At 44.8% G+C, this 20,606-nt stretch overlaps 1 protein-coding gene across 1 annotated transcript; it reads left to right on the forward strand.

The window, feature by feature from the left end:
• The first annotated feature begins 270 nt into the window (after positions 1-270).
• Positions 271-11,402, forward strand: gata3 (GATA binding protein 3). The gene is given in 8 exon segments (XM_079184074.1): positions 271-659; positions 797-1,188; positions 2,166-2,323; positions 2,325-2,493; positions 2,496-2,705; positions 4,950-5,095; positions 7,352-7,477; positions 9,840-11,402. Coding segments are annotated over 7 exon segments (1,335 nt in total). The 5' UTR covers positions 271-659; positions 797-953; the 3' UTR covers positions 10,131-11,402.
• The last annotated feature ends 9,204 nt before the right edge of the window (positions 11,403-20,606 follow it).

The following is a 20,606-nucleotide window of genomic DNA, read 5'->3' on the forward strand; positions in this document are numbered from 1 at the left end:
GTATCTCCATTTTAATAAAATTTATATATTGGCAAGGTCATTGAAAAAATAAAGAAATCTTGCAGCACTTCTGCATCCCTCCTGGCTCACGTTATATTCAATTAGGGCAGGCCCCTCCCCTTAACTGATGACACTGACAGACCCTCCTTAAGTTGCGTCGCGCCACAGCTGTCTGCAAGCATTGAGCTGCCTGGCGCCATCCTGAAAGAATGCCTTCACTGTAAAAAAAAAAAAGAGAGAAAAAAAGGAGGGAGCTGTAGAGAGGAGAGAGAGAGAGAGAGAGAGAGAGAGAGAGAGAGAGAGAGAGAGAGAGAGAGGTAAAGCAAGGTTGAGCGAGCAGCAGCCACACAGACGAGAGAGAGAGAGAGGGGAGCGGAGTTAATGGAGAGGCTACAACTGCGCACAAACAGAGATTTGATCAGTGACTTTAACTCGCTGGTGCTGGTCAGTGTGCAGTGAAGCCGCCCGCTGCAAACGAGCCCTGCGCCCGCACAGAAACCCTGCATACTTGTTGAGCTGGGCTGAAACACTGACATTGTGTTTTGTTTTTTGTTTTTTTTTCGTAAGAGGAAGAAGTTCAGGAACTCTGTTCGTGGGACTGGATTCCATTTTGGACGTATTTATATGACAAACACCTTTTGTTGCATTTGCAATGTGGGGTATGTTTCGTGTTTAAATATCTTTTTTTGTTATTGTTAAAAATAAAACTCGGGTGAATTCATTTAAGTCTGTTTTATTCGTGCTGCATGTGAACAATTTGGAGGAAATAAGACTCAATTCTCCTCTCTGTCTCCAGGTGATCGGAAGCAAGCGCGGAACCTGTGGATTTAACCCCCCAAGAAAAGAAACACGGATTTGGGACTGATTCTTTCTTATCTTGACTTGTACCAGTTTGCTTCGCCGCGCATGAACATTTACTAAAGAGAAAAAAAGAAGAATAAAAAAGCAAAGCGATGGAAGTAAGTGCGGACCAGCCACGATGGATGAGCCATCATCCCGCGGTGTTGAACGAGCAGCATCCCGGCTCACATCACCCGGGCCTCGGCCACTCATACATGGACCCTTCGCAGTATCAGCTCCCTGACGATGTGGATGTACTGTTTAATATCGACGCACAGGGGAACCACGTCTCTCCGTACTATGGAAACTCTGTCCGAGCCGTCCAGAGGTACCCTCCTCCTCCACACAGTAAGTAAACGGCCTCTTTAGGCCTTTTATTTAATAATGTGCAAATTATCCGGGTTGGATCCCTGTGCGTAATGGACTCCCCTCCCCGCAGCAGACACTCAATTACTGTCACTGCGTTTGGAAATATTTGTATTATCTGACTGGGATCCAGACCGGGTTTCGGTTTTGGCCTGAGCTGACTTCGTCTTAAAAAACCTGAGAGCGTAAAGTGTCGTGAAACCACGCCGTGAATACGGATGGTTTACCTCCAGTTTGTCTTTGGTTTCTGGCCTCCGCTTATGTGATATTCTGAACTTCACAAACACGAACAAAATACTACATTCAGCTGTCAGACGTTTTTCAAACAGCCCGTGCGTAATTAGTTTTTTTGTCCCCCAAAACCAATCGATTTTTGAGTTAAACAAATTGACGTGCTAGCACAGACGTATTTTTTTAAAAAAGAGAATATTTTGGGAACGTTCGGTAGCATGTTTTCACTTCTGAGCGCGTGCACAATATTTATCTTCATCATAAATATTGCCATTCACAGGCACGTAGTCATTTGTGGAGTTCCCTTTATTGTACTTTAACTTCCTCAGCCGTCAATCACGACGCTGTTTGTTTGGAGGATTTCGGACTTATAAGTATTCAGTCGCATGAAGGCCTGTTTAGTGGAGGAGGCAAAAAAGGGGCAGAATCGTGCACGTGCGTGGCCACACGAAACTCGTTTTCTCCCCATGAGAGGGGATCTGATGATTTCTAGACGGCAGCAGAATCTCGATGGAAAATATTTTTTTGAAAGAGCAGCTGGAGGCAAATTAAATCGCTGTGTTGCATATTAATAATGAAATGTAAACGTGTTTGGTAAATCAGTGCGTAAATGTGTGCTTTCATCTTTCAGTGTGTGTTCAGGCCTACAGCTACTGGCAGTGTTTTTATGGTGGCTGCAGACTGAGGTCAGGTTGTTGATGGTTTCTTGTGTTTCTGTGCTGCCCCAGGTAGCCAGGTGTGCCGTCCCTCGTTACTGCACGGCTCTCTGCCCTGGCTGGAGGGGAGCAAAGGCATCGCCCCGCACCACAGCACTTCTCCCTGGAACCTGAGCCCCTTCCCCAAGAACCCCCTGCACCACGGCTCCCCGACCAGCCTGTCCGTCTACCCCCCCGGGCTCCTCCTCCTCCCTGTCCACCGGTCACTCCAGTCCGCACCTCTTCACGTTTCCCCCGACCCCGCCGAAAGACGTGTCCCCGGACCCGGGCATATCCGCCCCGGGGACCAGCTCCGGGCGGCAGGAGGATAAAGAGTGCATAAAGTACCAGGTGACCCTGCCGAGAGTATGAAACTGGAGTCTGCTCACAGCCGGAGCGTGGCATCAATCGGAGCAGGGTCATCCTCTGCCCACCACCACCACCACCCCATCGCCACATACCCATCCTATGTCCCCGAATACGGCCCAGGCCTCTTCCCACCAAGTAGCCTGATAGGTGGGTCATCTTCTAGTTATGGTTCCAAAACAAGACCAAAAGCAAGGTCCTGTTCAGGTAGGCTGCGCTTTATTACATTCCCTTTTGATCTAACATTATTCCCCAGATTTGCAGCCTTAATGATCAGCCATGTTTAATCTCATACTAAAAAAAAAATTCCCATGAGCAGCTCATTCATCCCTCTCATGAACAAGCTTTAAGGCCATACAGGTCGACCTGTACTCGAAACAGGCGCATTAAAATGTCGCAAAGCTCTTTATTTCATCGTCTGATAATAATTATAGATATAATAATAAAACATATTTTAAAAAATAACACAATTATTTGAAGATATTAATACAAAATAACAACAATAACAACAACAATAATACTAATACAAATATTAATCGACTTTAAATTAAACATTAAAATAATTAAATGTATGTATAAACAGATTAAATACATTGAGTAACAAATAGAAGAATACAATTTAAAACGATTTAATTCTCAGACTTCATTGGATATTTTCCCGCAACTAAAATAAAATCCTCAACAGAGTTCAGAGTTGAAAGCTTTAGATTAATTTAGGTCGTTTTTTCTCCTCTTCCTCTACTAACACACACATACACACACACACATTCACACACACACACACACACACACACACACACACACACACACACACACACACAGAGACAGAGGGGAAGCCAGCTCTCTGGGCTGTGTCGCCCCGTTTATATGTTTAAGATAATCCCATTACTGTCAGACCAGTGCGCGCCACAGTTGCATTGTTTACCCAGCGGTAGGGCACCGGATGCTGCTCGTTCATTCACAGGGAAAAGAGCGGGCGAGCCGCCGCCGTGGCAGAGTGCACGAACCGCGGAGGGAGGGGAGGGAAAGAGGGAGAGAGCGAGAGCGAGTGTGGGGAGATATTTTCTAAATTGTGAGCGCGGGGGTAATTATTTTAAAGGTTGCTGAAAAGCAGTTTTTCTTGTAATGAGATTAATATCAGCGGCTATAGAAAACAGTGGATTAGTTGATGCATATCATCGAGATTATTCAACGTCACACACTTAATGCAAATAAAGATTTTTAATTCGAGGATAATGTGAGATAATATGCGTTTTAAGATATTTCCCGATCTGATGAGTATTTCCCGTTTTTTACGAGGTTACCAGTGCGCAGTGCGCGTGGTGTAAATTTCATTTCTCTGGAAACCTAAATGCTCCGTGTGCAACACAGAGAATCTGCATCGCGGAGGCCTGTTTTTACTCCAGCACTCTGCACAATCCCTGTTTGATTTCAGCAACAGAAAAGACAGGTTTTTTTAAAGACACACACACACACACACACACACATGCACGCACACGCACACACACACACACACACACACACACACACACACACACACACACACACACACACACACACACACTTCAACTTCACACACACGGAGACGTCATGTCTGTCGCGTCAAAACGCGGCACAACCCGGACTGATGCATCTCTCTCTCTGTGTGAAGAAGTCGAGCTTTGTGTTTTTGCATCTCTCAGAAAAATGAGGAAGTGCGGCTGCATGAAAATGCAAAATGCTCTCGGCGTTGCACAAAACAAAAATCCCTGTGTGAGTCTCTGCTTTCAAATAATCCGACTGTGGCTGCAGCGCCCTTGTTTCAGTTTCAGGCCCGTTCATTCTCAAACTGTTAGTGCGCGTCTCACCTGTCGGTGTCACTAGAGAAGAGCCAGTCAAACATGAACACCATCTCAATCACCACAAAGGACGCAGCCTGTTAAAAGACATAATATACATATACTATTATTAATTATTATTATTATGATCAAAAAGAGAGATTGGCTGATGAAAGAAAGAAGAAGGCCTAATCGATTAGATTTTATTATTTTTATTTCTCAAGGACCAAAGTGCATTTTGCTTCGTCTGAGAATCCTGTCACAGGACAGTTGAAGATGTTGTGATATATATTGAAAATAAAATCTACCTTATGGACCTTAACACAACTGCTGAGTTCACCACCAACACCTACCACGTGTGTGTAATGTGTGTGTGTGTGTGTGTGTATGTGTATGTGTGTGTTATAAATAAAATAACTGCTGCAGTAGTCATATGCAATGTTACATTATTGTAATTGATGTTGATGCTTTTCTTTAATGTTTTATAAGAAAATAAATGCCACAACCGTTTCTGTTTTCAACATAATTTACATGCATCAACAATTATTTTTAAGGACCAACTGACCTGGGTTACTGTCTCCATGTTCTGTGCGTGTGTTTGTGTGTGTGCGTGTGCGTGTGTTGGCTCTTGCAGAAGGTAGAGAGTGTGTGAACTGCGGGGCCACGTCAACTCCGCTGTGGAGGCGGGACGGTACGGGTCACTATCTGTGTAACGCCTGCGGACTCTATCACAAGATGAACGGGCAGAATCGCCCTCTCATCAAACCCAAGCGGCGGCTGGTACGTCTCCACCACATTTCTCTATTGATGACATTTCCGTCTCTCTCTCTGTTTTTCCCCTATCCAGGAAGAAGTAGGCCTATTAGCTGCAGGAAATTGACTCGACAAGTGCAGGTCTCTGTTTTCAGATACTACCATAGAAAAAAACTGCACAGTTTTTTTTTTTTTTTTAATAAATGCAATGACGATGCTATTTTTTATTTGCTAAAATTGTCATTGATTCACAGTATTCTGTTTAAACAATAGGCCTGTATGTGTATTTTGGAGATGCATTGCCTCCGTTAAAGAGTTGTGGCTGCAGGCCTGCATTCAAACAAACGCACAATGAGCTCCATCATATGAATATTATTTTGACATTCTAGTATTTAGGATACATTTGTTGCAATTCTTACGATTGCTTCAGGTGGAGCTTTTTTTTTTGCAGTTATTTTTAGGGAAAGCCCCTCTCGCGAGCTTTAGAGGAGTCCCCCCCCCCCCCCCCCCCCCCGTCCCCGTCCCCCCACATGCCTTCTTATGAAAAAGAGAAACATTAAAATAAATCTCTTGAAGCAAAGATGGCCGTCCAGTCCAGCTCTGGACCTTTTTCTCTCCTCCACCTCGCCTCTAATGTGAAAACCTGACTTCCCAGGAAAGGGCTGCCGGATATCTGAGCAGCGCAGATAAGTCGCTTTTAACAACACAGCCGCTTCCCCAGTCAAAACATAGAGGGGCTGCGGAGCCCGAGCCAGGCCAGCACAGAGTCACGACTTGAGATTGTTTAGTGTTAGAATCTCTCCTTAAAATACGCGGGTCAGGTGGGTAATTGCCACGCAACATCTGACCTGCTCGTTTTTTATTTATAGAGGGCAAAAAAAAACGTTATTTATAGGCCAGACCAAAGACATCAGAGGAGGATTTAGGACCATTTGTGTAATAATTAATCACACCGACCAACTGATATCTTGTCTGCTAATATTTAACGTTTTAATGGCAGATAAATTGAAGTTATTAAAGGATTTGGTGAATTGGCGTAATCCCAAAAAAAAAAATCAAGAGGGTGAAAGAAGAAAATACAATGAAAGTAAATATCAGAACCAGACATAAAACACAGCACATATGGATTTAAAGAGGCTTATTCCTCCAATCTGATTGCTTATTCGCAGCACACAGCAGCAGCAGCAGCAGGGGTTATTAGGCCACCACGTGTGTATAATTGGAAATCCCTCCCCGAGATAATGTAGTCCCTTTACGTTACGTGTGTCCTTTGCGGTCACCTGTCTATTGATTGTTTTTTTAGAGATTATAACATCAATGTCAAGCCACTGCAGCGAGCTGGGCCGCGAGACAGGCAGCTAAATCCACGGGAAGACATGACTTTCACTGTGTGGTAGCCTGCAGCGGAGCTAAAAATATCCACCTTTTTTCTTTTTCCATTATTATGCTTTTAATTGGCGTGCAATTATATGCTCATATGGTTCATTTCACTGCATGATGTATTCATATTTTATACCCACAATGTCTCGTGTTTGAATCTATATGTTCAGGCCCTTCCTCTTCACTTCTATTGTTTAACGTCACGAGGTCGACGTTTAAAACAAGCCCTCGTGACACAAAGACGAACTTTAAGGGGAGGGGGGGGGGGGGGATTTAATCAGATTTAATAGCTCTCCCATTTCAAGCCACTGCTCTTTATGTCTTCTGTAAATATTTATTCTCAGGAGGTATGTGCTCTATTTTTAGCCTCGAGTGAAAGCAGCTCTGTTTTTGCTATTTCTGTCTTTATTTCAAACTATTTTTTTTAGCTTGCACTGAATGCAGAATATGAATTCCTATGGGTGGACATTAAGAGTGTATGCACATTCACAATAAAGCCTTTATTGACCACCACGGGGTTTAAACAGCTTTACATAATGCACATGAGTGAAAAGAAAGAATGCTTTTAATCTGCAATGAAAGAAAATAAATATTTTCTTTATTGCATTTATAGAGATGTAAGGCGCCATGTTTACAGGGCTGCCATGACACAAAGACATCCTAAAAGACCAAATTTATCTTGATGTATTTAACCTCCTGAGGGGCTAAGAGCCCCGAAAGTTACTACATTTCCAAATAAAACGCCCAATGTCCATCTGCATTTCAGTGCTTTCTAAAATAAATGACACCCCTGAATCTCGGCGTTAAACGTGTCAGAATAAAGCTGCTTGTTGATTGGGTCATTACGTGGTCATGTGACGTTCTTTGGCCTCTCTCTCCCTCCTTGTGTGTTGTGTCGTGCAGTCCGCGGCCAGACGGGCGGGGACGTCGTGTGCAAACTGCCAGACGACAACGACGACGCTGTGGCGGAGAAACGCCAACGGGGACCCGGTGTGTAACGCCTGCGGCCTGTACTACAAACTGCACAATGTAAGTAATAAAGCTTCCATAGGAAGTCATACCGACAAGTCAGAGCGCGCACCGCTTCAGCTCCATCGTTACGTCTTTCTCATCACATCCTGCCGGCCACCTTTCCCCCCTCCTCCTCCTCCTCCTCCTCCTCCTCCTCCTCCTCTTCCTCTTCCTCTGAATATTTGATCGGACTCGTCCCTGCAGAGACTTTCCGGGCCACGGCGATAACAAATACTGTAGAATTAATATGATTTATTGGCAGTAAGTGCGAATCTAAAATGTATAAGACCGAAGTGAACTAAGCCCGCAGCCGCCTTGCTTTTGAATATTAAAGAAGGGGGGGCTTAATTAAAATTCGATTAATTTCCAGGCCGAATTTTTTTTTCTTCTTATTTCTAGCCTTTTGGTTCCACGCGCGCCAGGGACTCTGAGTCCCCCCCTCTGACCACCAATCCGCCTGATTCGTTTTGGGGTTTGGTTAGCGCCTCACCACATCATTTCACATCCTCAATCTGAAAACCCCAGGGACTCGTTTATCTCTCTCTCTCTACCTCTCTCCCCCTCTCTCTCTCTCTCTCTCTCTCTCTCCTCTCCTCTCCTGTGCACAAAGCTGTCACTTTTAATCAAACAGCCATTGTGGCTGAAACTAATAATAATAAGAAGCAGGCTAACTGCTCTGAGGCCACGTGTAGGTAATATTTTCGCCTCTCTCAGACAACAGATAAACTGTCCCCCCCCCCCCCCCCCCTGTGTGTCAGGGGAAGAGTATCCTGCTCTGCTGCCCTGCTTGTCACGCAAGCGCTCCCTGTTAAATCATTTTCCCATGTTACTTTTGGCAGATAGCTATAGGCGCTGCAGAAACACATTCGGACCAGGGGGTTTAAAGAAAAGAAAAGGGTTAGCATCTGAACTGACCCCGACCCTCGGCGTAGATTGGGAGTTTATTTTAGGGTAAATCCGGACTTCTGTGTTGGGGCTCGCTCCCTTTGAAACAAATTCCACATTGTTCACGGGGAGTTTAGCGAAGTCTTCGCTCGCCTGCATGTGTGCCGAAAAACACCTGAGAATAGATAAGACGCTTGTGAAAACAAAAAAAAAAGTTGCCACAAACACGAGGCTTTGTTATCGCCTATAAACACAGGCTATCTTGAGTAATCAGAGGTTTGAGTCACCGCGTGTGAAAAGATGTCTTTCTCATCTTCTTCGTGTCTGACCGAAGTGTTTGACACCTCTGCTCAGGAGTGTGTGTGTGTGTGGGGGGGGGGGGGGGGTTCTGGTGGTTAGCTGCTGGTGTTTGGGGAGAGAGGATGTGAGGGGCTTGCACTGCGTATTTCTGCGGCGGTCATTGACTCAAACTCCTTGGCTCGTCTCTTTGTTTGATGTGCCGAGGCAGCGGCGGCGGCGGCGGCGGCCCGGAGGGCCCGGGGTTTCTTCCCTCTTGCGAGACGGTAGACGTCTCAGCTTTAAAGAGCGCTGGGGGGGGGGGGGGGGGGGGGGGGCGGCTGACCAGCTGTAGGTGGGCGTAGCGTGGCCTTCAAAGCTGGAAGCAAGGCAGAGAGAGTCACCCACATCTCAGAGAACAAAACCACAGATCTCTGCCCTCCACCGATCATCCGGGCCGCTCTGCTTAAAGAGCCGGTGAAGAAAGTGGGCAAGCGTCTGAAGACAGGAGGAGAACCTCCCGCTTCCCGTTTCCCCGAGATCAGGAAGCCAGTCGGCCTCGTCCACCTCTCTCCTCGTAATCCGGCCCTGAATTCCATCATCCAGCTCTCGGCTAAACCTTCGCTGGAATATGGCAGCTGTGGCCCCGTTTTGGCCAGGAGACGGGCCACGCGGTCAAGGAGGAGGAGGAGGAGGAGGAAGGTGGAGAGGAGGACTTGGCCGAGGCCGGCGGTCGTCGTGGCCATGTGTCTCTGTGGTCGACGTTAGCTGCCAGACCGTTTCTGCACACAGTCTCTCTCTCTCTACATCTTCCCTGTCTCTCTGGCACGGTCGCAGCCTCAGATACAGTTCAGTTTAAATGAATCAACATTTAAATCCACCCCAACACACACACACACACAAAAAGTATGTAAACAATCATCCGTTTCAGGATGGGACAGTCAGATTTGCCCCGTAATGGGACTCCATTATATATCATTATGTCTCCCCAAAACCCCAGAATCTAAAGAGGAAACTAAAAGCTCAGATTGTGCCACATCTTCTGTCTTCTTTTGAAACTCCCTTCACTTAAGGATTCTTTTTTTATTATTATTCTATTGCTTAATGTAAATGGAGCCACGATGTCTTTTAAAAAAAAAAAAGATTTCTATCCTGTGTGAACGCACACGTTGCGACAAAATACTAATCTGCCATATTCTCTGTCTCCTTTCGAGAGCAGATCAACCGACCTCTGACCATGAAGAAGGAAGGCATCCAGACCAGGAACAGGAAGATGTCCAGCAAGTCCAAGAAGAGCAAAAAGTCCCAAGACAGCATGGACGACTACTCCAAGAGCCTGATGGACAAGAGCAGCTCCTTCAGCCCGGCCGCCCTGTCCCGCCACATGTCCTCATTCCCACCCTTCTCGCACTCCGGCCACATGCTGAGCACCCCCACACCCATGCACCCCTCCTCCGGCCTCTCATTCGCCCCCCACCACCCTTCCAGTATGGTCACAGCCATGGGTTAGGCCTCCCCCCGCGCAGCGCCCTCGGCCTCGCCCACCACATCTCTCGGTACCTCTGCTTCCATATCCTAAAAGACAAATTAACTGCTCCTCCTCCGACCCCGGCCCCCCCCCCCCCCCCCTCCCCCCTTTTGTCCCACCATCACCAAGCTGCGGCGCGAGATCAGCAGGCTTTCGGCTCCTTTGTCCTCAGTTGTATCTTATTTTTATAAAATCAAAGTGTACCTCTGCGATGTGAATGCTTTGCAGACTTGACCGTGGCTCGCTGGCCTCCGGGGGGGGGAGAGATTTTGCTTTCCCTCCAACCAGGGAGAGAAAGAATATTTTCTCCTCAAGCCGCCGCCACCACCACCGCCACATTGAGGCTGCCCTCCCCAGCTGATCCACACGATAAGGAGCTCCATTTGTGTACAAAAAGCCATTTTTTTTCCACATACGAACATCACAAGAACATTGAAAAAACTTTTACAACGACCTCACCCTAACCCCGCCTCTCTTCACTTTGCACCTGTGTAACAGGAACCACCCCCCCCCCCTCCACACACACACACACACACACACACTCCCCCTTCTTCTTCATCTTCTTCTTCCTCCTCACGCTGGAGATGAGGAGAGACACACGTTGAATATATTTGTACAAATTGTATGAAATACAGTACATTTAATGAAGACTTTTTAATTTAGTGAGAAAAATAAAAAAGGAAACATGCCCCTGGGCAGCTAACGACGAGAAGGGTACGAGAAGGAGAGACGAGGGAGGAGAGTCCCAGAGGAAAGGAAACAAGGGAGGAGGAGGTGAGGAGACTCTTGAGAAAGGGCAGGCCTCGGTTTTTCGCCTGCGTGAATTGTGTTGCATTAAGTTTGCAGAGAGTCTGCGGCTCCGGCTGAAATGACGTCTCTTCTTTTTTTGTTTTTACTTTTGGATGTGCTATAGGTCTCGGGCAATTGGTTTGTGTTGACGCGTGCACGTACATACACACACACACACACACGCACGCACACAGAAAATTTGTTCACCTGAAAGACTTTCTTCCTGCCCACAGATTATATGCATTGTGAAAAAAGTTCCTGTATTTGTTATTTGTATGTATAAATCAGAGTACCAAAAATACGAAATAAACAAAGATGTAGAATTATTTCTTTATGTTATGCAGACTGAATGGTTGTAAAAATTTAATAATAATCACTAGTGTAAAATATGACTGCTTTTTTGTTTCGTAATTTTTTTTCCCTCTTTGAAAATAATAAACTAGTTTAATCTCTGTTGACATGTTAGCACTGTGGTCGAGAGCCGTCTTTTCTGTCTCATCCTGCTCCGTGTGATCTTTGACACATTGCCCTACCCACCACAACCACAACCAGCAACACCCTGCCTTATATATCATTTATTTTTTTTTACCCAGCATTCACAGGAACAGCTCGTACGGTCAGCTGAGCACAAACAGGAAGAGCAGAAATAAACAGAGCCAATGGAGGAACAAATCAAATGGCGGGGTCAGAGAGGCCAGGCCACACAGGCACCGCGGGCCGAAGGGGCTTTTGTCTCATCCCACCGACACATAAACACACCGACCGTCACACAGCGTACACACACACACACACACACACACACACACATCAAACACCTAGCATTCATTTAGTGAGGACGACTCATCAGGAAACAGCATCATTTCTGTCATTTCCCTTTGATTTAAGCTCGCTCAACGAGCTTCTTCTACACTTTTATCGATGAGACACAGAAACCTGATCAAATCTAATTTTTTCAAGCAACATATATCCTTAAAATGAACAAAAAACTACAACACCTCTGTGAATTAATGAACATATCGCTGAATGCATCACGTCTACTGCTGAGAAATGATTCAGCTGGCAAAATAAGAGGAACTCCGTTGGTTTCGACCACTGAATCAGCCGCAAAGTGTCTGGAGCTTCCTCCACCTTTTAAATTCTAAGTAGACGATCTTTTTGTCGGGCAACCTGGAAGTTATCAGCTCTGCTCAGGATTCCCAAAGCCCGCGGAACTCAATACAGTTCTGGGTTTTGAGACCGCAAACAAAAACTGACCACAATGCAGCACCGTCCACATGACATGTAGCAGTACGGGGGGAAAGAAAACTTCCTTTTTTTACAGATAATACACTGCTATTACTGAGAGAGAGGAAACTATACTGCCATACAGGGTAATGCTTTACATATGCAACCTCTCTCTGTTGTCTGAGAGAGGTGAACATATGACCTGCATGTGGCCTCAGAGCAGTTATCCTGCTTCTTCTTATTATTACTAGTTTCAGCCACAATGGCTGTTTGATTAAAAGTGACAGCACAGGAGAGGAGAAGAGATATATATATATATAACAGTAAAACAACAGGTTAAAAAAATATTCGTTACAAAACAAAGATAATAATACAAAGATAGATAATAAATGAATCCAACATCCTGGGCTTCTAAAGACACAAAGAAACTAAATGAAATACATTTAAAAAGCTCGTAAAACAAACACGGTGTAACGCAGAAAAGGTTAAAAACATAAAGATACTTGTTTCCGTAGTGGACCTAAACAACAAAGATGGCTGCTGTGCCTCTGCTGTGTTACCAGATTTAAATAAAAGATCCACAACAAATCAGAAGTGAGCGCCGGTGATTGCAGTGTGACCGTGAGACTTCTGTAAATCGTTTCTTTTCAGCGGGTTTTGTACCTGTGAAAGCCCGCTGAACATCCCAGACAAAGACATTCAGCCTTTTATCCTAATGCTGGTGCACACTCTGGGGATTCATAACATCCAGTTAAACTTCCCTGACGGGCTGCGGGAGTAAATACCGAGGCGCTTATATCAAGAAGAAGGAAAATACCCACTGCGTTGTCATATCATTGGTTTGATTGAGGCACGAGTTCATCAGATGGGTTTCTTTATTTCTCGTTAAAGTTGATCCTCACGTTATTCGTCCCGGTAGCTGTTGTTGAAATGTGACCTGAAAAGCTCCGCACGACTCAAACAGACGTCTCTACCTACTGCTGTTGGGAACCACATTTCCAATATGGGAATATATTTGGACAAGCGGATTGCCAAAGCCGGCAGCTGCCGCAGAAACAAGGGCCGTGCAGAAGTTAGGTATTTGGCGTCATTTGTTTCTGAGCCGCTGTGACCAATCGGGAGATTTGCTCCTGTGTTTTAATAGTGAGGTCAAGGGGGCATGTGGAATGAGAATAGTGTGTGTGTGTGTGTGTGTACAGAGGGATTGAGGAGTGCTTTGCCCCGTTGTGGGACCCCATGGCCTCTGGCTGACCTCCCCCCCCTCTGGTGTTTGGCGGTGGACGTCTGCCAAGGGTGACTGGATGAGCAGCAACGGGCTCAGGTGAGGACGAATACGGACCAACGAACTCTCCGTGATCTCTTCTCCTCTTTCCTCCATCATCGTCGTCACAAACCACTTACTTCTGTCTCTCTCTCTCTCTCTCTCTCCGTCTGTCTCTCTCTCTTCCTGCGTCTGCCTCTCGTCTTTCAGGTGAGGACGATGACAGATTTGTGGGCGTAATCGGCTCGAAGGAGTAGTCCATCTTCATCCAGGCAGCGCCGCTGTCGCCGCCAGCAGAGGTCAGGTCAGATTTCGGGGGTCATCGTGTCGGTGGAATTGTCACCTGAAAGCATTATCATCATTTTCACAAAGGGACAAACATTGAAATGACATCTTTGAGTATGCATGAGGATTTTCAAAGTAAATCGTGTCATCCCCACAGAGCTGAACTGATCAGCCTCACACCACACCAAGTAGAAGCTTGTTTGTGAAGGATGGGTCGATTCCCTCACACCTTTCGTTTACAACATTTCGTCTGTTGGTTTACAGTTTTCACACACAAACACAGAGATGTGTATTAGTAATATTGGTTTGAAGGACCGATCTGTGTCAGTGTGGTCACATGTGGGGGAGCCAGCTGTCCCACAGTTCAAACCCAGAAAATAAAGACGTCTAGTTCTGTCTGTGACAGTCAACGTCTGTTACAGCGTCGGGTTTGTATTGTGACACTTGAATAGCACGGATATCGTTGCACTTCAAATGTATATTCATTTAATAAAGGCACGAATGAGCTGATAAAGAATAGCTTTCTTTATCATGAATCAGTCTGTACATTATGTTATTTATCATTCAAATTTGCATTGGTGTGAGCATTTAACTCTCAGAGGAGAAGAGTCCGTTTGAATGATTCATTTTCGGGACATTCACGGCGCAAAAGTTGCGATTTTATTTGTCTATTTGGTGTCTGTTCCTAAACCTGACGATAAAATGGAAAAAGACACAAAATCATTCAGTTTTCAACGCCTCAAACTTCCTCAACCTGCCAGTGCATCGTTCATTAGAAACTCTATTCAAACATTATTTTGAATTCTAGAGGAATTCCCAAAGTTTACAAAAAGTCAGGCTGAATTTTGGGGAAATGTGTACGATGTGTTTCTTTAAACTGTTAGCCCGCCCCGTTTCTTCGACCTCCTTTCCTTTTGTGTTCACAATCCGTCTTCACACTCTTGCTTTTGTACTGAGCTAACTGTTTCCCCTTGTTTCCAGTCTCTATGCTATGCTACGCTAACCAGCTTTGACTTCATGTTTAACGGACAGACACAAGAAATAGAATGTGTAAAGTGTTTTTCCTACAATTTCAAACTACTCCTTTAAGCATGTAATATGCTGCCATCAAACATGACATGTTTCTCCTATAACGTTAAAGGTGCCATAGAGGTTACTGCAGCAGTTTCATTATACGGATGTTGTTATGACACATCAAACTATAAATACTACTTTGCCTTTAACAGAGATGCAATATATTCACTTTGGAGTCCAACAGACAACATCCAAGTCTCTGCAGGCAGATACAGTCTTTAAGGCTTAATTTAAGGGTATTCTGTCCTCCGTAGTGAGCTAACAGGGATCTTATTGGAGTCAGCGGTACCTTCAATCTCTTTCAATACCACTTTGATACCGTGCAAGATACAATATACTGTTTATTTAGCATCCTTCAAAACACTACTATAGGATTACTATAGTTCTTTTTGAAAGTAAATGGCTGTTGTCGCTCTGATCCTGTCCCTTTGTTTCCAAAGACCTGAAGCCTGAAACATGAGGGATGAGCCGCCGCGGCATTGTGGGAGTTCTCCCACTTGTTCGAGACCCCCTCGCCACTTTTGAAAAGAGCAGCCTCGCGTTTCATTGTCTCCTTAACAATCGTAAATTTGAACCATAATCTCCCGTCACAACATAGCAGATAAAAGATAATTATCTCTTTTACTGAGGTGCCCTGGGGCTTCTTGGACGGCCTAGCAGACAACGTGCCTAAACCCTCATCTCCCACACACACACATGCACACACACACACACACTCTCTCCCTCACAGACTAGCAACAGGCTTGGGAGCCTGCTGCTGATGAGAGATTTGTCAACAGATGAGTTTGAATGCTCAAAGTGTTTATGTGAATGAGTTTACATGAACAATCTGCATCCAAACCTTCTCTTATGTCTCAGTTTTCTTTCTGATTTATGCAACAAGGATTCAGAAATGGCTTTAACGGACAACTAGGAGTTATGGGGGGGGCGGGGGGGGGGGGGGGCACAAAGTTCGCAGGTTCACTAAGTGAGGCACAAAAGACAGAACGTGTCGGAGGGAATGAATGACGACCTGAGTGGGCCGGGAGGAGTTGTGAGGTGACGTGTTTTAGGGAAGAGTTCAGGCACGGTGCGAAGGATTTGCGTTAAACAGAATATTTCAGAGAATGGATGTTTGCATGAGTGACATAAGTTGTAACGGTGGAAAAAAAGAGAACCAAATGACCCTACTCGTGCACAAACAGTTATTTCCTGGAAGTTTACTGGAGCAGAAGTAAAACTACCTTGAGTTACAAAAAAACACTCCAAATAAAAGTTCATTTGCTGCATGATTTCTCCTCTACAACAGAGAGACTTGAACTAGAGTTCTTTATTCAACAAAGCGGTAAATAAACAGCAAAAAAACATCTAGGTATTTAGCACAATAATACTCTTTCTTCTTTCTCTTCACATTCTGAAACATAGTACGGGATAAAAGCAAGAGCGCGGCTTGTTGTGCCGAAAGTTTTCAATGAAAAACACGAATACAATAAAATAAAACTCCTCCCCTTATTTCTCAAATGTTTTCCCTCAGATCCCCGTGCAGCACCTCTGCAGTGTATTCCCATGTACTCTGCTGCACCGCGTGGTTCTCAGGACATGTTTTACTGCCTCGTCCCCGGCTTGGCCCCGTGTAACGGACAGCCGCCCCTCCCAGGCCTCGGGCGAAACTGGAACCCACCTGTCAAAAAACCTCCGTGGCAGCAGCACATTTGCATAGGCCTGCATCCACAAACTGTCACTGGGGTTTACCCAGCACCGCAAAAAAAAAAAAGCCTTCACCACTTTACCAATGCTCAGCCAAATCACCTGAGCCCGAGCAGCGACTGACTGATGGCTGACTGACTGGCACCTCTTTGCCGCATCACAAATCCACAGAAAAGTAGAGCAGACAGGTGTTTGTATTCTGTTCATTTGGCTGCAGTGCCAAGGGACATGCATTAGCTACGCTGGGTTTGATGACATGATCTTGGCACCATCTGCAAAGGTGTGTTTGAAGAGTGCACCACTCCTTCTACATCTGGGCCAAGTCATGCCTTAATCACCTCAATGAACTGAGTGAGAAGTTGTTTTCTTGAGACAGATGTTGCAGCATTAAATCTTTGCATACTTTGTGGGGGGGGGGGGGGGGGGGAGTTTACTTTTAATCTATTCTAGAGTTGTTTTCTTGTTTCTTCTGCGATTACATACATATAAAAATAAGTTATTTTCCCCCTATATTACAAAGAGGTTTAGACTAAAGCATCAGCTTGCCATTCGTGCCAAAAATTGCGAAAAAAGAAACATCTGCCATGTAGAGATTCTTGGCATGAAAAGTCACATTTAAAGATGCAGAAGCTCACGGCTCACTGCACACCAGATCTGTTGGACTTATTCCTCGTATCTGTTAGATGCAACAGTGTTCTGGAGTGAATTGTTTGTTTTGTATCCAGCTTATCAAGTTGTCAACACATCACAGGCTCCACAGTGGGAACCACATGATCAGCAACTGATGTTTGATGCATCAAACTACATTGAATAAGTTGATAAAGAAGTGCGTATTATTGGATGAGAAATGGGTTTCTCTTATCTCACACAGAAATAAACAGTAACTTATAACTGATATCTTAGAGTAGCTTGTTAGCATGCTAACGTTTACTAATTAGCACGAAACATTGTAAGTGTTCTCCTCCAGCTTCAGGTTTGGACACGGCCGGTGTGTCTGTTACCGCTTGTAACGTGAACAGTGTCTTTTCAAAATAAAGTTCTGTGTTGACAGGAAACAAACATTACCCGCCCCTTACACGCCAACAGTTTCTTTTAACTTTCAACCTCGGTTTACTTTGTTTTAAGGTTTATTTATGCAACAAAGCTGCAGTACTTAGTTAGGGTTAGGAAAAAAAAACGTGGGTTTGGGATAAAAATGACCACGCTTACTACAAATTCTAAAGTACAGAGATTACATAAAACTACCAAGGGGACACGAACAGCGGTCTCCTGGTTAGAAGTCCTGTGTTTGTAAGACTATCTCAGATCCTAAAGCGTGACAAAGTGGCAGCATTTGTTGAGTTGGTGAGAACGTGTCGACGAGACTGTGAAATAGAATCCAGGAAGTCCAGTTTGAAAAACAGATCCATGAGTTTGAAGGCTTGTCAGATGCCAAAACACTGCACAGTGGTTTGGAATAGAATTAAAAAAAATCTGACAAGTTCTCACAACGATCATTTTACCCTCCTGCTCAACAATCACAAGGTAAACACTCGACTTGTGCCATTCCAGTGAAGGACAACTCAATAATTAATAGGTGGGCTGTATTTCTGACACTGCTCACTTTTAAAGATGTTGAGTATTGGCACAGCTGACTGCTTATTGGCAGCTTTAACAAAAAAAAGCCCAATGAAAGTCCAACTCTAACTGCAACCAGTGAGTGCGTGTGTGATCATGCATGCGGCGACTGCCAACAGTTAGAGTAGCTACCCAACTAACAAAGGGACTGCTGTGTCGGTCGGCTGTCCAGAGCCCCCAGGGCTGTTTACACATGCCATTGTCTCCCTTTGGGCCAATCAGACAAGCCTTACTAGGTAAATAAGCCGGCTGCAGCCAATCGCTGGCAAGCACACCGGGATCTGGGCTGGTTATCTGCAGCACCAGGAAGTGGAAGAAATGATGGGGGGGAAGTGACAAAACACATCAGTGCAACCTTCTATCTCCTCCCTTCTGACCATCTACCTCATAACTCATTAGAGACTTCATTCATTGGCTGTCTCCGTTCTCATTGGAGGGTCGATATCTCTCGCTGCTCGTTCATCGTCTGTGGCCGACGGATTTCAGAGAGAGCCTCGAGCATCGCTGATAATAATCTAACTGTTTGGAGGAGTGTGAATATCTCCAGATTTGTCCGGGTTTTGCAGAAGCACTGACCAACACGAAGGAATGATTAGTTGACATGTGTTGTTGGGAACTTCCAACATTTGGTTTTCTAAGTTGGCTGATAGACATCTGGGCTTTTAGACACTATTGTATCAGAAAACTAAACTCATCCTGCAGCTTAACAAGCTAATTTAACATGATGTTTAGTGTGGTGACAAACGTGATAAAGATGTGTGTTTTCTCACGGTCGACACACCAAAAGCTTGATTTTTGTGCAAAATGTATGCAAATATAAGTTATAAATGCATCCGAACTCGAAAGAGCTCAGCTTATCACATGACTTTTCTGATATATTTGATGTGAACTTACCAGACCATCCTTATGTCATATTTAAAAAAAAACCTAACCAAGTAGTTTCCTGTGAAGTTGGAAGCACATTTTGATAAGACAGTATAAACGTAACGAGCGGAAATTGTTGCTGGCTTTCGGAGGAAAACACCCAAAAAATGAAGAGTAAACTTTGGTAGGATATCATACGGACCGTTGTAAGAGTATACGCTGCTTATCCACAGTTCACACGTCATCATGCTGCACTGTGTGTGAACAACAAGATGAGTAATATTACTTTATTTCCTTCAGAGGAGAGAAACAAGGAAGCCGTGTTAAGGTCAAGTCAATCACAGATCAGCAGATTAAGCTTTATACATGTCCTTGTTTTTAAGATCTTGACATCGATTGCAACCTAAACCACATTGATGATGTTGAAGTCAAGTTTGGACCCCCGGTTTCGTGTTCAGGTGGTGCTTCCAGTAAAGTTATGATCATCAGATGATGTAATACTGAGAGAAGACATCAAAGCAGCATCAAAGACAAAATGTGCTTGTTTAAAAGCTGCAGAACTTGCAGCTGCAGATCCCCCACACTGATGCAATCCGAGTCTCTTGCACAATCAGCCCCAATAGTGTGAGGATCAACCATGCTTTTATTTTGGTAGTGCTCAATGCTGTACAAGAACAGTCCCAAACAGTCCCCCCCCTGCCACTGTCCCACCCGGTTCTTTTAGCCCCAGCTCTGCTCCCACAGCCACCCCACCTCCCTCTGGGAGCCCTGGGAGTGTTTGTACTGGAGGCAGCCAGCGGAGACGGCTGGTGTTTTCATAGCGAAATCTCCTTCCTGAGGTAATGCTGGCCCGGGTTGACCGCTGCGGCGCGTACAGACCGGCAGCGGCTCTGGCAAGAGGTCATGGATGGTCTGTGATCACATCACCATGGAGCCCTACAGTTTAATGTTTAGCAGCCGATATTAGCGCTATGACATTATTTCACAAGCGCTAGCAGTTCACATGCCTTCGCTGTCTGGGAAACAAACTTCCTGAACCAGGCCCACAACATGTCAGGGAAAGTGAAAAAGAACAAACGCTATATCATGCAAACAAATATGACAGTCATTGCATTTAAAAGAAACCATTAAAAGTTCAAATATCTTCTGCTCATTATGTTTCTTTCTAGTCACATTTAATTTTGGGGAAATTAAAAAAAGATGAATTATGTTCCTACTGACAATTCTTTCATATATGACTCAACTGTCAACATGAAAAGATCTTGACAAAGTAATTTATGGATAAATAGTTGAACAGATTGCTTGCCCTCCCAGTGCGTATTGTTGCCTCAAGCAACCTTAAATATTTCAGTCGGTGCCTGTCAGTCCTACCTTCAGCTCTGGCAGGCTGAACAAGTCATGTTAGCACGTGAGCCTATAGTAAAATAAAAATCACTGCGCTCAGGAGCAAATTCTATAGTACAAGACAAAAAAATTGTAAAATAGGAAGATTCTGCACTCAGTTGGAGCTCCAAAGTTCCTAATACATAGGAGATTTCAAGAAATACAACATACCATAATATGTGAACCAGAGTTGCCTCCTTTGTCGCTCGCTACCCGATCCGTACATCCCTGGAAATCGCTTAACGTGAGCCAGGCCGTACAACAATGATAGCACT

This window comes from Pholis gunnellus (genome assembly GCF_910591455.1).
Source record: "Pholis gunnellus genome assembly, chromosome: 22".
In the NCBI taxonomy this organism is placed as follows: domain Eukaryota; kingdom Metazoa; phylum Chordata; class Actinopteri; order Perciformes; family Pholidae; genus Pholis; species Pholis gunnellus.